The 18,249-nt window shown below is 35.9% G+C and overlaps 1 protein-coding gene across 9 annotated transcripts in view; it reads left to right on the top strand.

Annotated features, from left to right (window-relative positions):
* The window catches only part of RBPJ (recombination signal binding protein for immunoglobulin kappa J region), a 110,342-nt gene that overhangs the window by 68,922 nt on the left and 23,171 nt on the right, over window positions 1–18,249 (top strand). For 5 of the 9 annotated variants that reach the window (XM_072620407.1, XM_072620408.1, XM_072620410.1 and 2 more), the window contains one exon: window positions 9,919–10,014. The exons of 3 other annotated variants lie outside the window; for them this stretch is intronic. In XM_072620407.1, coding sequence (XP_072476508.1) covers window positions 9,919–10,014 — 96 coding nt within the window. Of the gene's footprint in view, window positions 1–3,242; window positions 3,732–9,918; window positions 10,015–18,249 lie in introns of those variants that run through there. One more of the 9 variants, XM_072620413.1, reaches the window with a different exon arrangement.

The following is an 18,249-nucleotide window of genomic DNA, read 5'->3' on the forward strand; positions in this document are numbered from 1 at the left end:
GAAATTGCTTTCTGCAGAGTTAGCTGAAGACTTAATTGCCTTATTGCTGCCTCTATTGGCCTTTTCTCAGTAGCATTTGATATTGTTCACCACTGCTCCTCATGGAACAGCTAGGTGGTACAGTGGATAGAGAGAGTACTGGGTTTGGAATTAGGAAGTTTTATCTTCATGAATTCAAATCTGGCCTCAGACACTTAACTAGCTATGTGACCCTGGGCAAGTCACTTAACCACGTTTGCCTCAGTTTCTTTATCTGTAAAATTAGTTGAAGAAGGAAATGGCAAACCAGTATCTTTGCCAAGAAAAATCCAAATGAGGTCACAAAGATTTGAACACGACTGAAAAAACAGCTCACCACCACCACCACTACCCCATACCTGATGCTCTCCCTTCCTTTGGCCTCCTTGACAGTGCCCTCCTCATTCTTCCACAAGTTCTCTGGCTCTCTTATTTCCTTCACTGGTTCATCTTCCTTCTCTCAACCTCTCAATGTGAGTACCTCATAAGACCCCAACCTTTCCCTTTTCCTTTCCTTCCTTCTACCTCCATCCCCTTTGACACCTACTGTTCCTATTGCCTCAATTATCATTTCTATGAAGTCTCAATAGCTTCCCTTATTTCTGTTATCATATTTCTGGTCACTGTTGGATTTCTCCACTTTGTTGTCCCACTGATACCCCTAAGATAACATATCTAAAATTCATCATCTTTCCCCAGAAAAACCTACCCCTCTCTTCAACTTCCTTATCTCTGCTAAAAACATCAGAAATAGAACAGCCTGAGTCACTCAGGCTCCAAACCTCAGTCATTCTCCCCCTCCCTCCTCTCTACATTCAATCAGTTACTAAATCCTGTTGATTCCTCCCCTGTGTCTCATTCTCTCTTTCCTCTTCCTCTTTGCTCATACTTGTATAACCCCAGTTTATACTCATTACTTTTTTTTGCTTAGACTTATGACAGTATCCTTCAATCAATAAGCATTTATTAATTTCCCAGTAATATGCCAAGCATTATGCTAGATATTGAGGATGAAAATGCAAAAATGAGATTCAAGAAATTTAACCTAAAGAAATTTGCTCTCTACAGCTTCCATATTAAAAATTTCCTATTACAGTGGTCAGACTATGCCACTGTCCTGTTGAAAAGTCTTTAGTAGTACTATACCTTGTAGGAAAAATGACCAACTCCTTAATTTGCCAGGTAAGGCTCTTTACAATCTAGTTATAACTTACCATTATAATCTTATTTCATGTTCCCTTCATACATGCTAAATTTTAGCTAAACTGGATTGTTCCTTGATCTTATCCTGTACTCTCTTTCATGCAAGCATTTATGTAGAATAATAGTTTATGGACTTTTGATGGCACATACTATTAGTTAAAAAAAAGAAAGCATTCTTCCTTCATATCTGTATATTTATTTGTAAATCATAAATGTACTATTTACGAATAATTATGTACATCATACATTATTACACAAAAATAGACATTAAAAACTGATGAGTTAAGGATGGTCTTAGAGTCAGTAAGGTACTACTAAGATATCATTAAACTTTGAGTAGGAGTGACATTTCAGGAAAATTGCTTTGGCACCTCTGTGAAGAATGCATTAGAAATAGAGGAGACTGAGGGCAGTGAGACCAATTAGTTGCCTACTGTGGTAATCCAGATGAGAAGTGATAAGGACTTAATTAAACAAGGGTAGCTAAATGGAAAGAGAAAAAACAGAAAAACGTGGAGGTAGAAACAATGAGATTTGCCAACACATTGGATATGTGGAATGAACGAAAGTAGATTTAAGAATGACACCATGGTCATGAATCTGACTTGCTGAAATGGCAGTGCCCTGGAGAGTAGCAGAGAAGTTTGGAAGGGTATGGGTTTGAGGAGAAGGAGGGAAATAGTTCTTACATGCAGGTCATGATCCACTCATGCCTGCTTATCCTGTGTGATTTGTTCTCTTTCACTCAAAAAGAAAATAGATCCTAATCTGTTTTGGGGGGAATACTTACATGTCATTGCTAGAGAGCAAAGATCCTGCTCTCCAAGGGGCACTTGAGGTTTTGTGGGAGGCAGAGAGTGGGTATGAGAGAAAGAAGGGTTTCCCCAGTGGCAGTTGTGCAGCTGCTGCTATGGTTTCTGGTTAGAACCAGTGGTTAGATTATAACTCTCCTTAGTGGTCATCCCTGAATTAGAAGGGGAGAGATTAGGAACTTTCACAGTGGAGGGAAAAGGTGGAGTCTGGGAGTGTTAGGAGATAAAGGTAGGCATGGTTTTCTTGGGGAAAGGTCCCATGCTTGACTGTTTCAGAGGAGGGTGGCTTGCAACCCACCTTCCTACCCTGATAGATATTGATCACACACCCCTTCTGGAAACCACTGGTATAAACTGTAATCTCCTGCCTCAAATATGTTCCTATCTTCATGTTGAAATTTTTATCTTCTCTCTCAGGTGCCATTTCATGAAGCCTTCATTATCCTCTCTCTTCAGCTCCCACATAAAAGCCATCTCTCCCTTCTTAATTTTTCTTATCTTATTTTACCTTTTACTATTATCATATGTTACCTTGCATCATATTTATGTCATACCCATCCCATGAGTCCCCTGTTATTAGACTATAAGCTCCTTAAAGGCAAGGAATGTATTTTTCTTTTAAATCTTTGTTTCCCCAGAACCAATAGAATTGCCTTGCCAGTAGCTACTTAACAAGTATTTACTGAACGTTTATTGTGGGCCATGGTGAGTAAGCATAACTGTTTTGTCTAATAGTTGTCAGACCAATGTTTTTAGAATTAGATTGGAAGAGGGAAGATGACACAGGAAGGAAACTTTTTAAAAGTACCTATTGACAACCCTGAAGTCATATTTTCCTTCTTGCTTTTCCAGAAGGGGGAGCCCTTAGCTTTGGCATTTGGGGAATAGTGTAGAAGTTTTGGGAGCCAAGATGGGGATGAACTTGATTGAAGTCAGGAGAGCCTCTCTATGGGAATTATTTTATATTAATTGCCTGTTAAAGATGATAGTTACGGGTAGGAATATGGTAGAAGTAGGAAATGAAACGGTGACCAAAGTTGAAAGTAGCTGGAAACAATAGTTATGGGTCCACAAAAAAATGTGGCATCTGAGGCAATGTAACTGAGATTTATATGTATTTATACCAGACCCTTTTGTAGAACGTGATTCTTATTTCCCCATCAATAAAAACAACTCATCTTTTGCTATATTCAAGTATATGCTAGCAAATTCTAGCATGCAAAAAAATCTTTGGGTATTCACCTAGGAACATTAACCATGCTGATAGGTTTCAGAAAAAAATCCAATGAAACTGCTTCAATTCAGTCATGAGTTCAGCATCACAGTGTCACAGATTTCTTGTAGACAATACTTCCCATCACTATTTAGTGTCAAAAGGGAACCATCAGGGAAAGAGCTAATTTATTTCTCCTTACTAATACAAAAGAACAGTAAATAATCCCTCTCAGTAACAGAAAAAGCTAAAATTTCCAGTCTGTTACGTGTTAGAGTTAGTGTTGTCTATGAAAGTAATGCTAACATACTTGTGGTTCCCTTGAACAAGATACTCCTGTCTCCCATCTCAGTGTCTTCACACTAGCCACCTCTTCCTCTCTGCCTCCCAGTTTCTGAGGCTTCCTTTAAGACGACTCACATCTCCCCTGTAGCAGGTCTTTCTTGATCCTCCAGCTGCTAATACCTTCCCTCTCCATCTACTCTGTATGTATCCTATGTTTTCCTAATTTGTTTGCGTTAGCCCCCTTTCATTCCCATTTCAACGTAAGCTCCTTGATGTCTGTTTTTGTTCTTTTCTGGTGTCCTCGATGCTTAGTGAAGTTGGTTGCCTACCAAGTTAACTGTTGCCCTTTGTCAGTTGGATTGACAAATTCTCTTCCATCTTAAACTGTCAGTGTGCCAGTTTGTCATTTATATATTGGTTTAAAGATAAATGTGTTGTGATTGTGGCCGTACCACACCTGGACTGCTCTCTGTTACTATTTTTAGCAGCTACATTTGTATGTTAATTGGTTTCATCTTCCTGCCATTTTAAATCTAGAATAACTTCAGTAATGTTGGGTTGATAGTACTCCTACCCTTTGTTTGTGGACCTATCTTGGCAAAAAAAAAAATCAGTAACTTGAAAATGAAGACGTAGATGAAACTTTTCAAGAATTTGAATGTTGTCCTTTGTAGTAGGTTTAAGATTAGCTTTTATATTTTACAGTCAGAGGTTACTTCCATTTTGCAAAACATGATCTGGATTTTCTTGACATCTCTGAAATTCAAATGTCCCCCAAACCTCCCAAGTTTCTTGATTTAATTATCCAGGTTTTCTTTTTCTTTCTTTTTTTCCTGTCAACACAGCATACTTGCTAGAGATGCAACATTCACACAACAGGCGTTGTTCAACTTTGAATCACCAGGGAAAATCTTTGGTTTTCTGGTGCAGGGTGACATATAAAACAATTGCCAGTGTTTGGGCAAGAGGTTCACATGGCTTCTTGTGTATATGCTGCCAGAGTACTGTGGTCAGTATAAAGCAGTTCCTGATTGAATGGCTTCAGGAATTTTGATGAAGCTTATAGACTTTTCACAGAGTTTTCCTAGAGAACAGGCAGTCTAATACAGCTCTAAAAAGGGAGGGAAAATTACTAAAACAGTTTTCTATCCTGCTTTATTAAGCAGATGTATGCAAATTCGTGTTCAGGCTGTCAGTATCCAGTGTCTAAATGGAAAATGGTTATTTATATACATATGTGATTTATATTACATGCAGGTCTCTAAGGCACTAAATGTTTTAGAACTGGGAGGCAAAGGCAAATATGTAATTAGGTGAGAGAGCAGAAAGAATAAATAACTGTATACATTCCCTGTCAACCTGGAATGACTAAAGAGAAATAATTATTAAGCGTTGTGTTATATGTCAAATAAAAGTCCATAAAGTAGAATTAAACTGAGCCCAGTGAACCTTCCTCACCCCTCTAGTGATAGATCTGACATAATGTCATTCTCTCTAAAGGATATTATATACCTAAATAGCTGGCTATGCTAAATATGCATATTTTATTTTAGTCATAATTCTATCCAAAATCTTTACTGTTCAGTATTTACCATTCTGCCAACAATTGAACTTAAGTCACTCTCCAAATCTTATGGTCTTGGAAAAGTCAATGAAAGTGGGAGTATAAAGGTTTTGTTCTTCTTACGCTTCTTATAAATCTGACTTATATTGTGAAAAGTATTTCCACTGTATTTCATCTTGAGTAAAGTCAGGTTACAATTCTAAAAGCATTTAACCTGTCCATTTAACACAATAATAGCTCAGCCAGAGTCTTGGTGCTCTAGTGAGTGATGAGACATCTAGATAGTTACTATACTCTTATTTTCAATTATTTTATTTTAACACTTATCCTTTCATTCATAATGACTTTTTGCTATCTTTGAAAGGGTAAGCTATTTTATTAATCTGTTAAATTTAGAAGAAATACTTCTTATGTATGCCCATATAGGTATTTGAGCAGCCTTTCTTCATACTAAGAAATGATGGCAAATAGACCATCAACTTTATTACTATTCTTGTCAGTTACAGCATACATTTCCTTTCTTTTACAGCTTTTTAAGGGGGCAGAAAGTTGAAACTACTAAGCTTTAGTAGTCAAGGAATAGAAACCCATTGTTTTTAAATCTGTTGAAGAATGGTAAAGCCATTTTCTAGGAGGATATATAGGTAATTTGTGATTGTAATGGATATAAAGGAATTAGATCTTTTAAGAATCTAATATTTTTCCTATATCCAGTCTGGATTTCAAAGTCCAATTTTCCACATTTTTTGCAGTTTCTGACTGACCTAAGCACGTAAAATTTAGCCTCCTAGTACTAATGGAACACTCACATTATAGGGCTTCAGTTTGTTTGTTTTTTTCCTCAAGAAGCTTGATACTTCATGTGAAGGAGAGAGAAAACAAAAGAACATTGGAATCCTGTCAGCCTACATGTCATTAAAATTTTTGTTAAACTTTTTGGGTAATTTAACATTTAGCAAACTGTCTAAACAGAAAACCAAATATCTCATAGTTGGATGTTTTGACTCTCCAGATTATTCTCTTCTTAAAGGCAGAAATTTTTTTTATACTCCTCTTGCATTTACTCTTGGCGGGGGAGTGGAAGTTCCTAAATCATTGGATTAGTTGAATCTTCAGTAGTACAAAGTGTATTACATAAGGAGCATATCAAAGTCTGTGTACAATAAAGATTCATGATATCTATCATCTGCGTTACTGTAATATGTTCTTAACAAGTCTTCCTACCTCTAATCTCTCTTTTCTCTCATCCATCTTAGACACAGACACCAGATTAATCTTCCTAATGCTCAGCCTTGATTGTTTTGTTTTCGAGGTGACATGTCATAATGGCTAATGTTAGAGTTGTAATCAGAAATATCAGAGTTGGAATCTGGCTTTCAACATGCTGTCTTTATGACCCTGCACAAGTCACCTAACAGTTCTTAGCTTCAGTTTGTGCATTTGTAAAATGAGGATAATAGCACCTACCTAGCCTGAAGAGCTGGAGCAAAGAAGTGCTTTGCAAACATTAAAGCACCGTGTAAGTGTAAACTAACATTACGCCTCTCCTTCCTCTCGTTTTATATTGGATAAAGTCCAGATAGAAACAGGGTGTTCTCTAGCTATTATTTTATAGTTAATATTTGAGAACTATTGAAGAAATAAATAAAATTGCTGCCTTTCTATAGTTAAAGTCTTAGGATGTAAGCTGAATTGTAAACTTGTTGCTAGCATCTTTGAGACAGTTCCATTAAAATACAGTGTGATAGGGATGATAGGTATTGCATTCTCTTCAAATATGATTTTATTTTTTTTCCCCACTAGGTTTCCGTGTTTTGAAAGTTTTACATTCCATATAACTTGGATTGAGTTTTCAGGATGGCAGCATTTATTTTAAGCATTGTTCTTTAATTTTCATAAATCATTGTTATTTCCAGGAAACTGTGAACAACAGTTTTGTCTGTGATAATGCTATAGGTTTAATTAACTGATTGAACACTAAAGAACATTTTGAGTTCTGTGTTTGTATTATGGGGACAAGTTTCTAGTCTATGATTCTGGCATTTTCTTGCACAATCTGTATTGATCAGTGAGTCCAGAGTACTTTATAACAGATAACTTTTCCGTAATTTCTTTTATATATATATATATATGTATAATTTATTAATTTTTCAGTTCTTAACACTGACTTCCACACAAATTTGAATTCAAAATTTTCTCCCCATCTCTCCCCACCCCCACCCCACAACAGCATGCACCTCATCTACCCCTTCCTCCAGTCTGTCCTTCCTTTAGTTACCCACCCGTCTTCCATCCCCCTTCCCTTCTGTTTTCCTGTAGGACCAAATATTTCTATACTCCATTGCCTACATAGCTTAATTTTCCAGTTACATGCTAAAACAATTTTTAACATTTATTCTTAAAACTTTGAGTTCCATATTCTCTCCCTCCCTCCCCACTCACCTTTATTGAGAAAACAGGCAATTCAGAATAGGTCATACACGTGTAACCATGCAAAGCACTTCCATAATAGTTATGTTGTAAAAGACTAACCACATTTCACTCTGTCCTATCCTGCCCTTCATTTATTCCATTCTCTCCCTTGACCTGTCTTCCCACAATAGCGTTTGCTTCTGATTATCCTTTTCCCCAATTTGCTGTCCCTTCTATTATCTTTCCTCTCCTATCCCCTTCCCCCTTGCCTTCCTGTAGGGTAAAATAGATTTCCATATCCAATTGAGTGTGTTATTCCCTCCTTAAGTCAGATCCCATGAGAGTAAGACTCAATTATTTCTTTGTATCTCCCCCCCTTCCCCTTCATTGTAGAAGCTCTTTCTTCCCTCTTTCATGTGAGATGATTTGCTACATTCTACCTCTCCCTTTCTCTTAGTCCTAGTACATTCCATTCAGCAGTAAATTTTTTTTTTCAGGTATTCTTCCTTCATATTCAGTGTATCCTGTACCCTCTGTGTGTGTGTGTGTGTGTGTGTGTATACACATACACATGTGCATATACATACCTATATATGTATAATATACACATACATACCTATTCATACACACCTACATAAATATATGTATATATACGTACACACACATACACACAGACACACACACACACATTCCCTCTAACTGCCCTAATACTGAAAAAGGTCTCATGAGTTATAAATAATATCTTTCCATGTAGGAATGTAAACAGTTCAACTTTAATATGTTCTTTAAGGCTTCTCTTTCCTGGTTACCCTTTCATGTTTCTCTTGATGCTTGTATTTGAAAGTCAACTTGTCTATTCAGCTCTGGTCTTTTCAACAAGAATGCTTGGAAGTCCTCTATTTCATTGAAAATCCATTTTTTCCCCTGAAGTATTTTACTCAGTTTTGCTGGGCAGGTGATTCTTGGTTTTAATCCCATCTGCTTTGAGCTTTGGAATATCATATTCTAAGCCCTTCAATCCCTTAGTGTACAGAGCTGCTAAATACTGTGTTATCCTGATTATATTTCCATAATACTTGAATTGTTTCTTTCTGGCTGCTTGTAATATTTTCTCCTTGACCTGGAAACTCTGGGATTTGGCTCTAATATTCCTAGGACTTTTCCTTGTAGATTCTCTTTCAGGAGGTGATCAGTGAATTCCTTCCATTACTATTTTACTCTCTGGTTCTAGAATATCAGGGCAGTTTTCCTTGATAATTTCTTGGAAGATCATGTCTAGGCTCTGTTTTTGAACATGGGTTTTCAGGTAGACCAATAATTTTTAAATTATCTCTCCTGGATCTGTTTTCCAGGTCAGTTGTCTTTCCAGTGAGATATTTCACATTGATTTCTATTTTTTCATTCTTTTGGTTTTGTTTTATGATTTCTTGAGTTCTCATAAACTCATTAACTTCAACCTGCTCTATTCTAATTTTTAAAGAACAATTTCCTTCAGTGAACTTTTGAACCTCCTTTTCCATTTGACTAATTCTGCTTTTTATATTATTTTTTTTTGGAAACCTAAGGGGCTTTTACTTTTTATTTATTTATTTATTTTCCAGGAGAGAATATTCTGCTTCATTTGTGATCCAATTCCATAGTTCTTTCTTTGGATGTGGATGGCATTTTACCTCAAGCCCCTTCTTAGCTTAAAAAAAAATGGAGAAAATCTTAATAGAGCAGATCTGACTTTAAAAAAAAGATGTCTATGAGACACCTTTTTGGTGCATTTGTGGGAAAATGTGGTTAGATATATAGGGAGATGTATGTTAGAGGAGAGAGTTCTTACTGATGAAATCCTGGATCTTTGTCCATACTACATAATCCTCCATAGAATCCTCCTTTTTTTAATTAATAAAAATTCTGTTTCAGATTGATTATACATAGAGTTTGTATTTAGGAAAAACAGTACTTCCCATTTCAGGGAGTCTGGGGCAAGGCATAACTAGAAGTATGAAGCTTCAAAAGCATTTTTATTTGGTCTGTAAAAGTTGAATAACTTTAACAGTGTATATAATGATGATTGATATTCTTGAACTGGGAGATGTAATATTGAACTGGGCTAAAAATTTATAAGTACTTAGAAATTGTAATTTACTTTTGCTTTCTTTGCATGCCTTTCTAATCTTTTTATTTGTGTATCCTGATAAAAATAGACCAAGTAAGCCAACAAACTATTCTGTAGTTTTCAAAAAATTTCTTGTTAAAATATGTAAAGATTGAAATTTTCCATATTGAGGAAATTTAATTTGGTTTTTAGAAAGTGGTTAAGTATTTGAGCTACTTGATAGTATTCATTTTACTGATATCTATGAAGGAGACAGATCCTTTCGAAACTTTTTCCTCTAATCATTTTCAAATTTAATCTCTAGGGAAGCAATGCGAAACTATCTAAAGGAGCGAGGTGATCAAACTGTACTAATCCTCCATGCAAAAGTTGCACAAAAATCTTATGGAAATGAAAAAAGGTAGGATAATAAGTTTTTTTTGTTAAATGGAAATTTTTTTTTTTAATGGAAGTTTTTTTATTATATGTTTATTTCAGTGATAAATATCTTGCTCTTCTGCTAAAGCCAGGGCAGCTAATAATTATTTGACTTATTTAAATGATTCCATTCTTGACCACATTCAAGAACCACTGAAAGGATCTATCCTCTAAAGCAGAATCAAACTCAAATAGAAGTAAGATCCACAAAACCATGCATAAGAATCCCTGTGGACTGCATATTGATTTAGAAAACCACATATTAACATTCTACTTTTCCATTGTATTTTTATTTTATTTGTTAAATAGTTCTCATTTACATTTTAATCTGGTTTGGAACAACTCCTTTTATTAAGGGATTTTGTTCTATGAAGTTTGGATTCAGTCAAAGGTCTGCACTTGAGGAACTAGATGGTCACAGGTGACCTTGAGGTCCCACCGCAGTAGACCATTGCCCTTGTTTTACAGATGAGGAAAGTGATGGCCATGGATGCTACTTGATTTGCCCTGTGCCATTCAGAGGTTCTCACCAACAGGGCAAAAATGGTAAATAGAGCAGACATGCTTGGAATCTGGGTGAAGCGGGGGTAGGGGACTGATAGAATACTCCATTGTAGAATTGTTCATAGAGGTGGCCCTGGAGTCAGGAGGACCTGGGTTCAAATCCAGCCTTAGATACTTGACACTTACAAGCCCTGTGACCCTTGGCAAGTTATTTAATCCTGGTTAACTCACTTACACAAAAAAAGAATTTGTGATAGGAGAAGAAACCTGGGCATAGTCGTACATGCTCCTGAGATTTCAGGAGAACAGATTTTAAAGAGGTCAGAAAAAAGGATGGCTATATATTATCTTGTGTACAACAGCTGTACAGAAGTTATCACGATAAGGATGCATGAAGTCCAAATACAAGAGAATTCAGTAAATAATCAGAAAATGTTAAGAAAGAAGAGAGGTAGTTATCTAAACAGCACAATGTGAATACATAGGGAACTTACCAACCAATTTAGATTTTTAAAAAGATGGAAGCAAGGACTGGTTGTAAATGAAAAATACTAAATCATATTATGATCCTATAAGAATGGTTGCAGGAATTATGATGGATTTAGAACTGGAAGAAATCTTAGATGTCATCTAGTCAACTTCCTCTTTTTATAGATGAGGAAAGTGGAACTCAGAGAATTTAAGTGATTGGTCCATATCATAAAGTGGGATATAGAAGACTGAGGATTCAAACCTAGGTTCTCTGAGTCTACAAGTGACACTCATTTTCTATTCTACCACAGTGCCTTTGTTTACTAAGGCTCAGAATAAGTTGAGGCTGACAAGGAAAGCTGAAGATAGCAAAAGATTTCTCTTAAAGCAATATTTGGTGAAAAAAGGAGAATCAAAGAAGGCATATTGCTTAGGATAAAGAACTCAGGGATAAACAAACAACAAAGAAGAGAGGAGGGTAGTTCAACTTTTTCTTACATTTTAAATTCCGAACTCTCTCCTTCCCTCCTTAACCACCCTACGCTAAAGAAGGCTACCATTGGACACATTTTATAAATATATGCAAAACCATACTGTTCATACTTGTATTTAACAGTTCTTTCTCTGGAGGTGGATAGCATTTTCAGCTGAAATGGTTGAAGTTTCTAATTATTCAGTTACTAATTATTTCTTAAATACCAAATCTCATGACCTTTTCTCAGTCTTGGTTCTTCTTGACCTCCTTGCAGACTTTGGCACTATCACCCTGTATTCATTTGTCAAAAATTCAGAAACCTCTCTCTAGGTTTTTGTTACACTGATCTTTCCTGGTAACTGTGAGTAACTTTCCTGGCAACTTTCCCCCAAGGCCCTTTCATGGACCTTATTCTTTTCTCCCTCTGTTTGGTTTTACTTTGTGAGCTTATAATTCAAGATCTTGTAGATCTTAAAACTCGTCATCTCTGCAGATGATTCTGACATTTTTGTCCAGCCCAAACCTCTTTTTTAACATTCTGTTCCATCTCCAGCTGCCTTTTAGACATCTCAAATTGAATATCCCATAGGTAATTTAAACTCAGTATATCCAGAACTAACTCATTATTACCACCCACCCTATCCCACCCAAAGTTGTTTCTGCTTCTGAAATTCTATATTACTATTAAGGGCTCCACCATCTTCTCAGTCACCCAGGCTGGTAGCCTAGATTAACATCTGCAACTCTCTAATACTCCACATCCAATCTTTTGCCAAGTCCTATTGATCTTACATTCATAAGATTTCTAGCATCCCATCGCCTCTGACACAGCCACCACCCTGGTGAAGGTCTTCATCATCTGATTCCTGGACTATTGCAATAGCTTTTGGTTTGTTTCCTTGCCTCATATCTCTCTTCAGTGCAGTTCATCCTTCACTCAGCTGCCAAACTGATTTTCCTGAAGCACAGGCTTGATCATGATACCACCCCCTTCCCCATTACAATAAATCCCAGTGGCTCCTTGCTGTTACTCACACACAATACTCCTGTACCCAAAATTAGGAGCATTTTTTAGGCTTTTCATTAGTACACTATGGAATTTCATTGCTACAGTACAGGAAGAGTGAGTAAGAGAGTAGTAACAGTGTTCACTCCATGATAGGAAGAAGTTCCTGGAAATCACTAGTTTAGGGAAGAGAATTTGATGTCCTCTACTTGTAGAAGTAACATCGAGTCTTTGGAGCACCCAAGGGTAGGAGGACATTAATTACCCTCGAAAATATCCTTCTAACTTGCTGATTCAATTTCAAAATGGTTCTGACCAGCCGTATATGCTGTACTGAAACTTGAAAACGTGGCTGAAAATGGCCTCCCACTACTTGGCATGTTGATTGTATTGAAAGACTTCTGGATCAAGGTATAGAATTAAGCATTTCTCTTATCCCCAGTACCTCTCAGAACTCTATAAAAAAAAGAATATTGTGCAAAGTGTTGTGTCCTTAATTCTCAAAGAGAACTATGACATCAAGATGATAACATGACTTGCAGTTGACTTTGATTTGAGTGAGGTAAGGCTGTGCAAGGTCACCAACCTCACTATCTTCTCCTGAGGCATCTGAGTCCAGTGGCCTGATATTTATCAGAATGACTAGAGATGGCCCAGGATGCAATGGGAGACCCTGGCTCTTTCAGGCTAAGTCTTATCACATTCTCACTTTGAGTGAGATACACCCATTCAGTGAATAGGCTTCTTTATGGCAGCAAATCAAAAAACCCAACCAAATACAAAAAGAAATTGTGAAATCAAAGTAGAGATAAAATTAAAACAACAAATAAAAAAACCTTAACTGAACTGATAAGTAAAACTGAAAGTTTAAAAATACTAAGCAGAGACTGATGCGGAGGCTTATTACCAAGAACCTTAACCATTTAACAACCTGAGGAATTGACAGTACAGAAACTGATCCCTAACAAGCTTACTTAGTACCTACTACTCCATCACTGCTTATGCTCTGACAGTGGCTTTTCAAATCAACTCTTAAGCTTGTCTTCTGGGTTTCACTCAACAGTTCCCTTGCAGTGTCTGTTAGCATGCCCCCGCTGACCATATGCCTTCCCCATTATTCTGTGGCAACAAGCAATACAAATAAACTCTTCCACCATCCATCAGTGGGGGAGGTGGAATCAAAGGAAAGTGAAAATGTATTCTCCCTTAGATGGCAATATAAGCTGTGTGCACAGTGCTGAGCTAGAGAGCTCAACCAAGGAAACTATGGCAAGGGTGTCCACTTGTGTGGAGGGTTCCACCAGGCCTGAAGGAAAGGGGACTGGTATCCATTTCAGTGTCCCTCCAGATTAGATCAGGGGTTGAAATTGGTAAAAAGTTAATATTAACTGAAAGTTATTAACTAATAATAGCTAATTAAGTCCACGTAAGAAGTGGTGAAGATAGATTTGAAGTCCTACCCTTGGTTAATCTGCCATCAAAGAGGAAAGTGAAAGTAAGTGATAGGAGATTATGAGGAAAATCACCAAAGATCTCAGGAGGAGAAGATTCAGTTAAAATTCTCAAGTACAGGCAGATAGACTAGTAGGGACATATTAATGGTACAAGGGAAGATGACCTCCAGGATACCTAATGGAATCCAGACATCTCAGAATAAGTATTCCAAGACAATGGAAATTGAATCAAATTTAGTGAAGCAGAGAACTCTGAATTCCCAAGTTAGCATGAATATAATCCTCTTACCTCAACCAGAGAAGGATAAAACAAATAAAAGCTGCAGAGCGATGCCATTAATGAATATCAATTTTGAATCAATCCAGTCAAATAGACTATAACAATTCATTCTAGGAATTATTCATTATGACCAAGTTGAATTTGTACCATGGATGCAAAGATGGTTTAACATTAGGAAAATAATCAACGTAATTCATCTTATTAAAACAAAAACATCCAGAATGTCATAACCATCTCTTACAGATTCAGAAAAAGCCTTTGACAAAGTGTGACAAAGTATAACACTCATTTTTGTTAAAAACCTTGTAAATTGTTAACAGTGACTTTTTTTTTAATGCTATCAAAGGTATCTAAGCCAAAAGCAAACATCATAAATAAGAAAAAGATGTTAAAGGCATAAAGATAGGTAAAGAGGAGATAAAATAGCCCTTATTTCCTGATGACATGATGGTTTATTTAGAAAAATCTTACATAATCAGCAAAGATAACCAATTGAGACATTTAGTAGTTTTAGTAAAATTTAGACTACAAAAATCTTACAGACTACAAAATAAACTTACAAAATTAATGGCATTTCTGTGTAGTAATAACAAAACACAACAGGCAGTAATAGAAATTTCTCACCTGACTGCACTACCTTGGGACTTCTGACTAACTTCTCTACCATGCCCCAGGAAACTCATTATTGTGATAATCTCATCATCCTTTAAGATCTCTTCAGCCTTGGTATTCCACTTCATCATTACCCTCGGCCTCTCTGGGGGATGGGGCTATGAATTCTAAATCTCCATTTAAAGAGAGATTTTAAGTCAGAAATCTCATTTCCCACCTGGCTGCACTACCTTAGGGATTTCTCTGACTTACTCCTCTACCATACTTCCAGTCTGGTACCCCTTTTCCCTGATCCCCCACTCCTAATCTCCTTGAGCTTTCCTCTTGTGTTTTGTCTTCCTTCGTTAGATTATAAACTCCTTGAGGGCAGAGATTTTCTTTTTTTGTGTTTATATCCCCAAGGCTTATAACAGTGCCTGGCACATAGTAGGCATTTAATAAATGTTTATTGATTGATGATAGTAAAGGAAATCTCATTCCAAATAACTATAAAAGGTATAACCTACCTATAAATGCTTTTATAGATTTCATTACAAAATGTTACTTATAGAGACAAAGGACACACACACAGATACCAAAAGCCATTCCTAAATAGATATATACATATGTATGTATATATGCAGGAACCATCACATCCATTTAGGGTTGATTAAAAAGTGGAGTAATCAAACATAGCAGACAAGAGATAATCAGAAACAATGGAACTCAGTAACCTAGTGTACAAAAAACATAAACTGCAAAAAAACCAAAAGAATATGTGTTCGTGTACATACACACATACCCCCAAAACAACTTCCCCAATAGATAGGCGTAGAAGGATTTATAAAGAATGGGTTCTTTAAAATGAATTGCACATTATTAATAACCACATGAAAGAATACACCAGATCACTAATAATAGAAACACAAATCAAAAGATCTCTGAGGTTTTGCCTCACATCCAACAAATTGGCAAAGATGACAGTAGTCCACGTTAGAGGAGTTGTGGGAAGATCAGGTCGTTATTTCATTGTTTGTAGACCTGTGAATTAGTACAGCCTTTTTGGAAAGCAGTTCCAAATTGTGCAGACATAATTACTAAAATGTGCCTATCCTTTGACCTGGAGATTCCACTGCTAGACTCATTCCCCAGAGCCATCATTTATAAGGAGAATATCTCAATAAACATATGTATAGCAAAGCAAAATTTGTGGTCGCAAAGTAGATGCCCACTGATTGGGAATGGCTTAACGCATTGTGGTAATGGAATATTACTGTTCTGTAACATGATAGTATAATGAATACAGAGAATCATGGATATATTTATATAGTCTGATGCAGAATGCAGCAGATATTTATGTTATAAATTACATAAGAAGCTATTACAATGTAAATAGAAAGAATGATATAAATCACTAGAAAATGATTGTTTCAGAATGACTAGGAACAAGTGTGGCTCCAAAGAAAGGATATGAAAAGACGCTTTTGAAGAGTTGGGAGGTACACACATGTATTATGTTGCATATATTTTTAGACTTTTAAAATGCTTCCATCCATTTTTTCTGTTTTTTGTCTTTTTTCTGTTAAAGGTAATATTTATTATATGGGATGACTCTTATGGAGGATGGAGGCAGAGAGATTGGGAGAAATTATGAAAATGTAAAAAAAAGCTATCAAAAATTTATAAAAAAAGATGAAATTATTTCAGCAAGAATAAATTAAAAGGTTTATTGTGTTTCGTATTAAAATGACTATATTTTTGTTATATTTCCAGAACTTTGATTTAATTGGTCTAGGAATTCCTGGTGTAGAAACTTTGAACCAATATAAAGTAGCTTCTTGTGTGTAGTTTTTTGTCAGAGAGTTACTTGGGGCGCTGAGAGGCTAAATGATTGATCCAGACTAACTCAGCCATATTTGTCAGTCATAACTTAACAACTCTTCCTGATGTAAGCCCATCTCTTTAAACCATACCCTATTCTGCCACCATACTGATAGTTTAAAAATGTCTAGGTTACATAATAGGAGTGGAGCTCTGACAAGAATAATCAAATCAGTCAACAATTTATTAAGCACCTTATCTGTATACAATGAGTGAAACAGTTCCTTCTCCTAAGGAGCTTACATTCCATAACGGTAATGTTTATCTGATCCAAAATTGCCTTTTTTAGGATTACAGTTATTTTTTAAATCATATTTATGATTTCTTTGTTTCTTTGTTTCATAGCCCTTCAGTTCCTAACTTGCAGCACTAACGGCATTAGTGGTTAGAGCCCTAAGCTTGATTTTAGAAAGTGTTGGGCTCAGTCTAATCTCTGACAGAAGCTTTTTTTTTAACAATGGGCAAATTGTTTTACCTTTCTGGCCTTAGTTTCTTACTTCTTCAAAATGGAGGTAGTAATACTTGTTCTGCCTACCTCATACTTATAGGACTATGATGAAGCTCAGATAAGGGGTAATAGTTAAAGTGCTTTACCATCCTTAAAGCAAATATCAGTTATTATTAGGTTAAATCATCTTTAATCTGGAGTGTTTTTTCATGATTTTCATATGTTAGAGGTCTTCCATAAGATTACAAATTTTCATTTGTCACTTAGTGACTAGTACAAAAAATACTAGATTTCTAGTGAGATAATATATGTAAAGTGCTTTGCAAAATAAAATATTTATACAAATGTTATCATTTATTCAGAAGTAGTAGGTTTAAAAGCTGACACTTTATACCTGCTTGTACCCGGGGAAAGTAGCTTACCAGCTTCATTTAAGGCCTTAGTTTCCTTGCGTATAAAAATAAAGCCTTTAGATTCAATGAGTTTCAAAGGTCTTTGCCAGCTCTAAATCTTTGCTTTCTAAATAGTATAATTTTGGTAGTGCTGTTTGGTCAAAGAGGGTTTCTTGATGCTGTATCACATTTTTCAGAATCTAAATTGTAATACGTTTCAATATTTTAGGTAAGTTTTTTTAATTCACTAGAAATAAAAGAATTGCTTTATACAATTGTCTGATGTAAATTAAATCTAAGTTGTGTGTTTATTGCCACCTAGTGGAATAGAGCAGCATTGGTTTTAACAGTTTGACAACTAAATGGAAAGTTATAGGAAAAATAAAGGTAAAATTCCTTCCTAACATCTTTTTGAGCCATGAACTAGATGTCCTCTAGTAAATATATCAAATATAGAATATCCATAGTATTAAGCTGAAATTTACATATCACTTTATTACAGTGTGCTATAGTTGTGAAAGGATATACTGGATTCAGTGTTAATAGACTTGGGTTCAGATCTGTGCTGTGATCCTTTCCAACTTTATGGCTTGGCTCTTTCAGCTGCAGTTTCCTCAGTGGAATAGTAACATTTGCATTACTTACCCCACAGGGTCATTGTTTGGGGGAAGAGGGAAGGAGAATTTTTAATTGCTAAAATGTTTTATGTGTAATAT

The sequence above is a fragment of the Notamacropus eugenii genome, chromosome 6 (assembly GCF_028372415.1).
Source record: "Notamacropus eugenii isolate mMacEug1 chromosome 6, mMacEug1.pri_v2, whole genome shotgun sequence".
Classification (NCBI taxonomy): Eukaryota; Metazoa; Chordata; class Mammalia; order Diprotodontia; family Macropodidae; genus Notamacropus; species Notamacropus eugenii.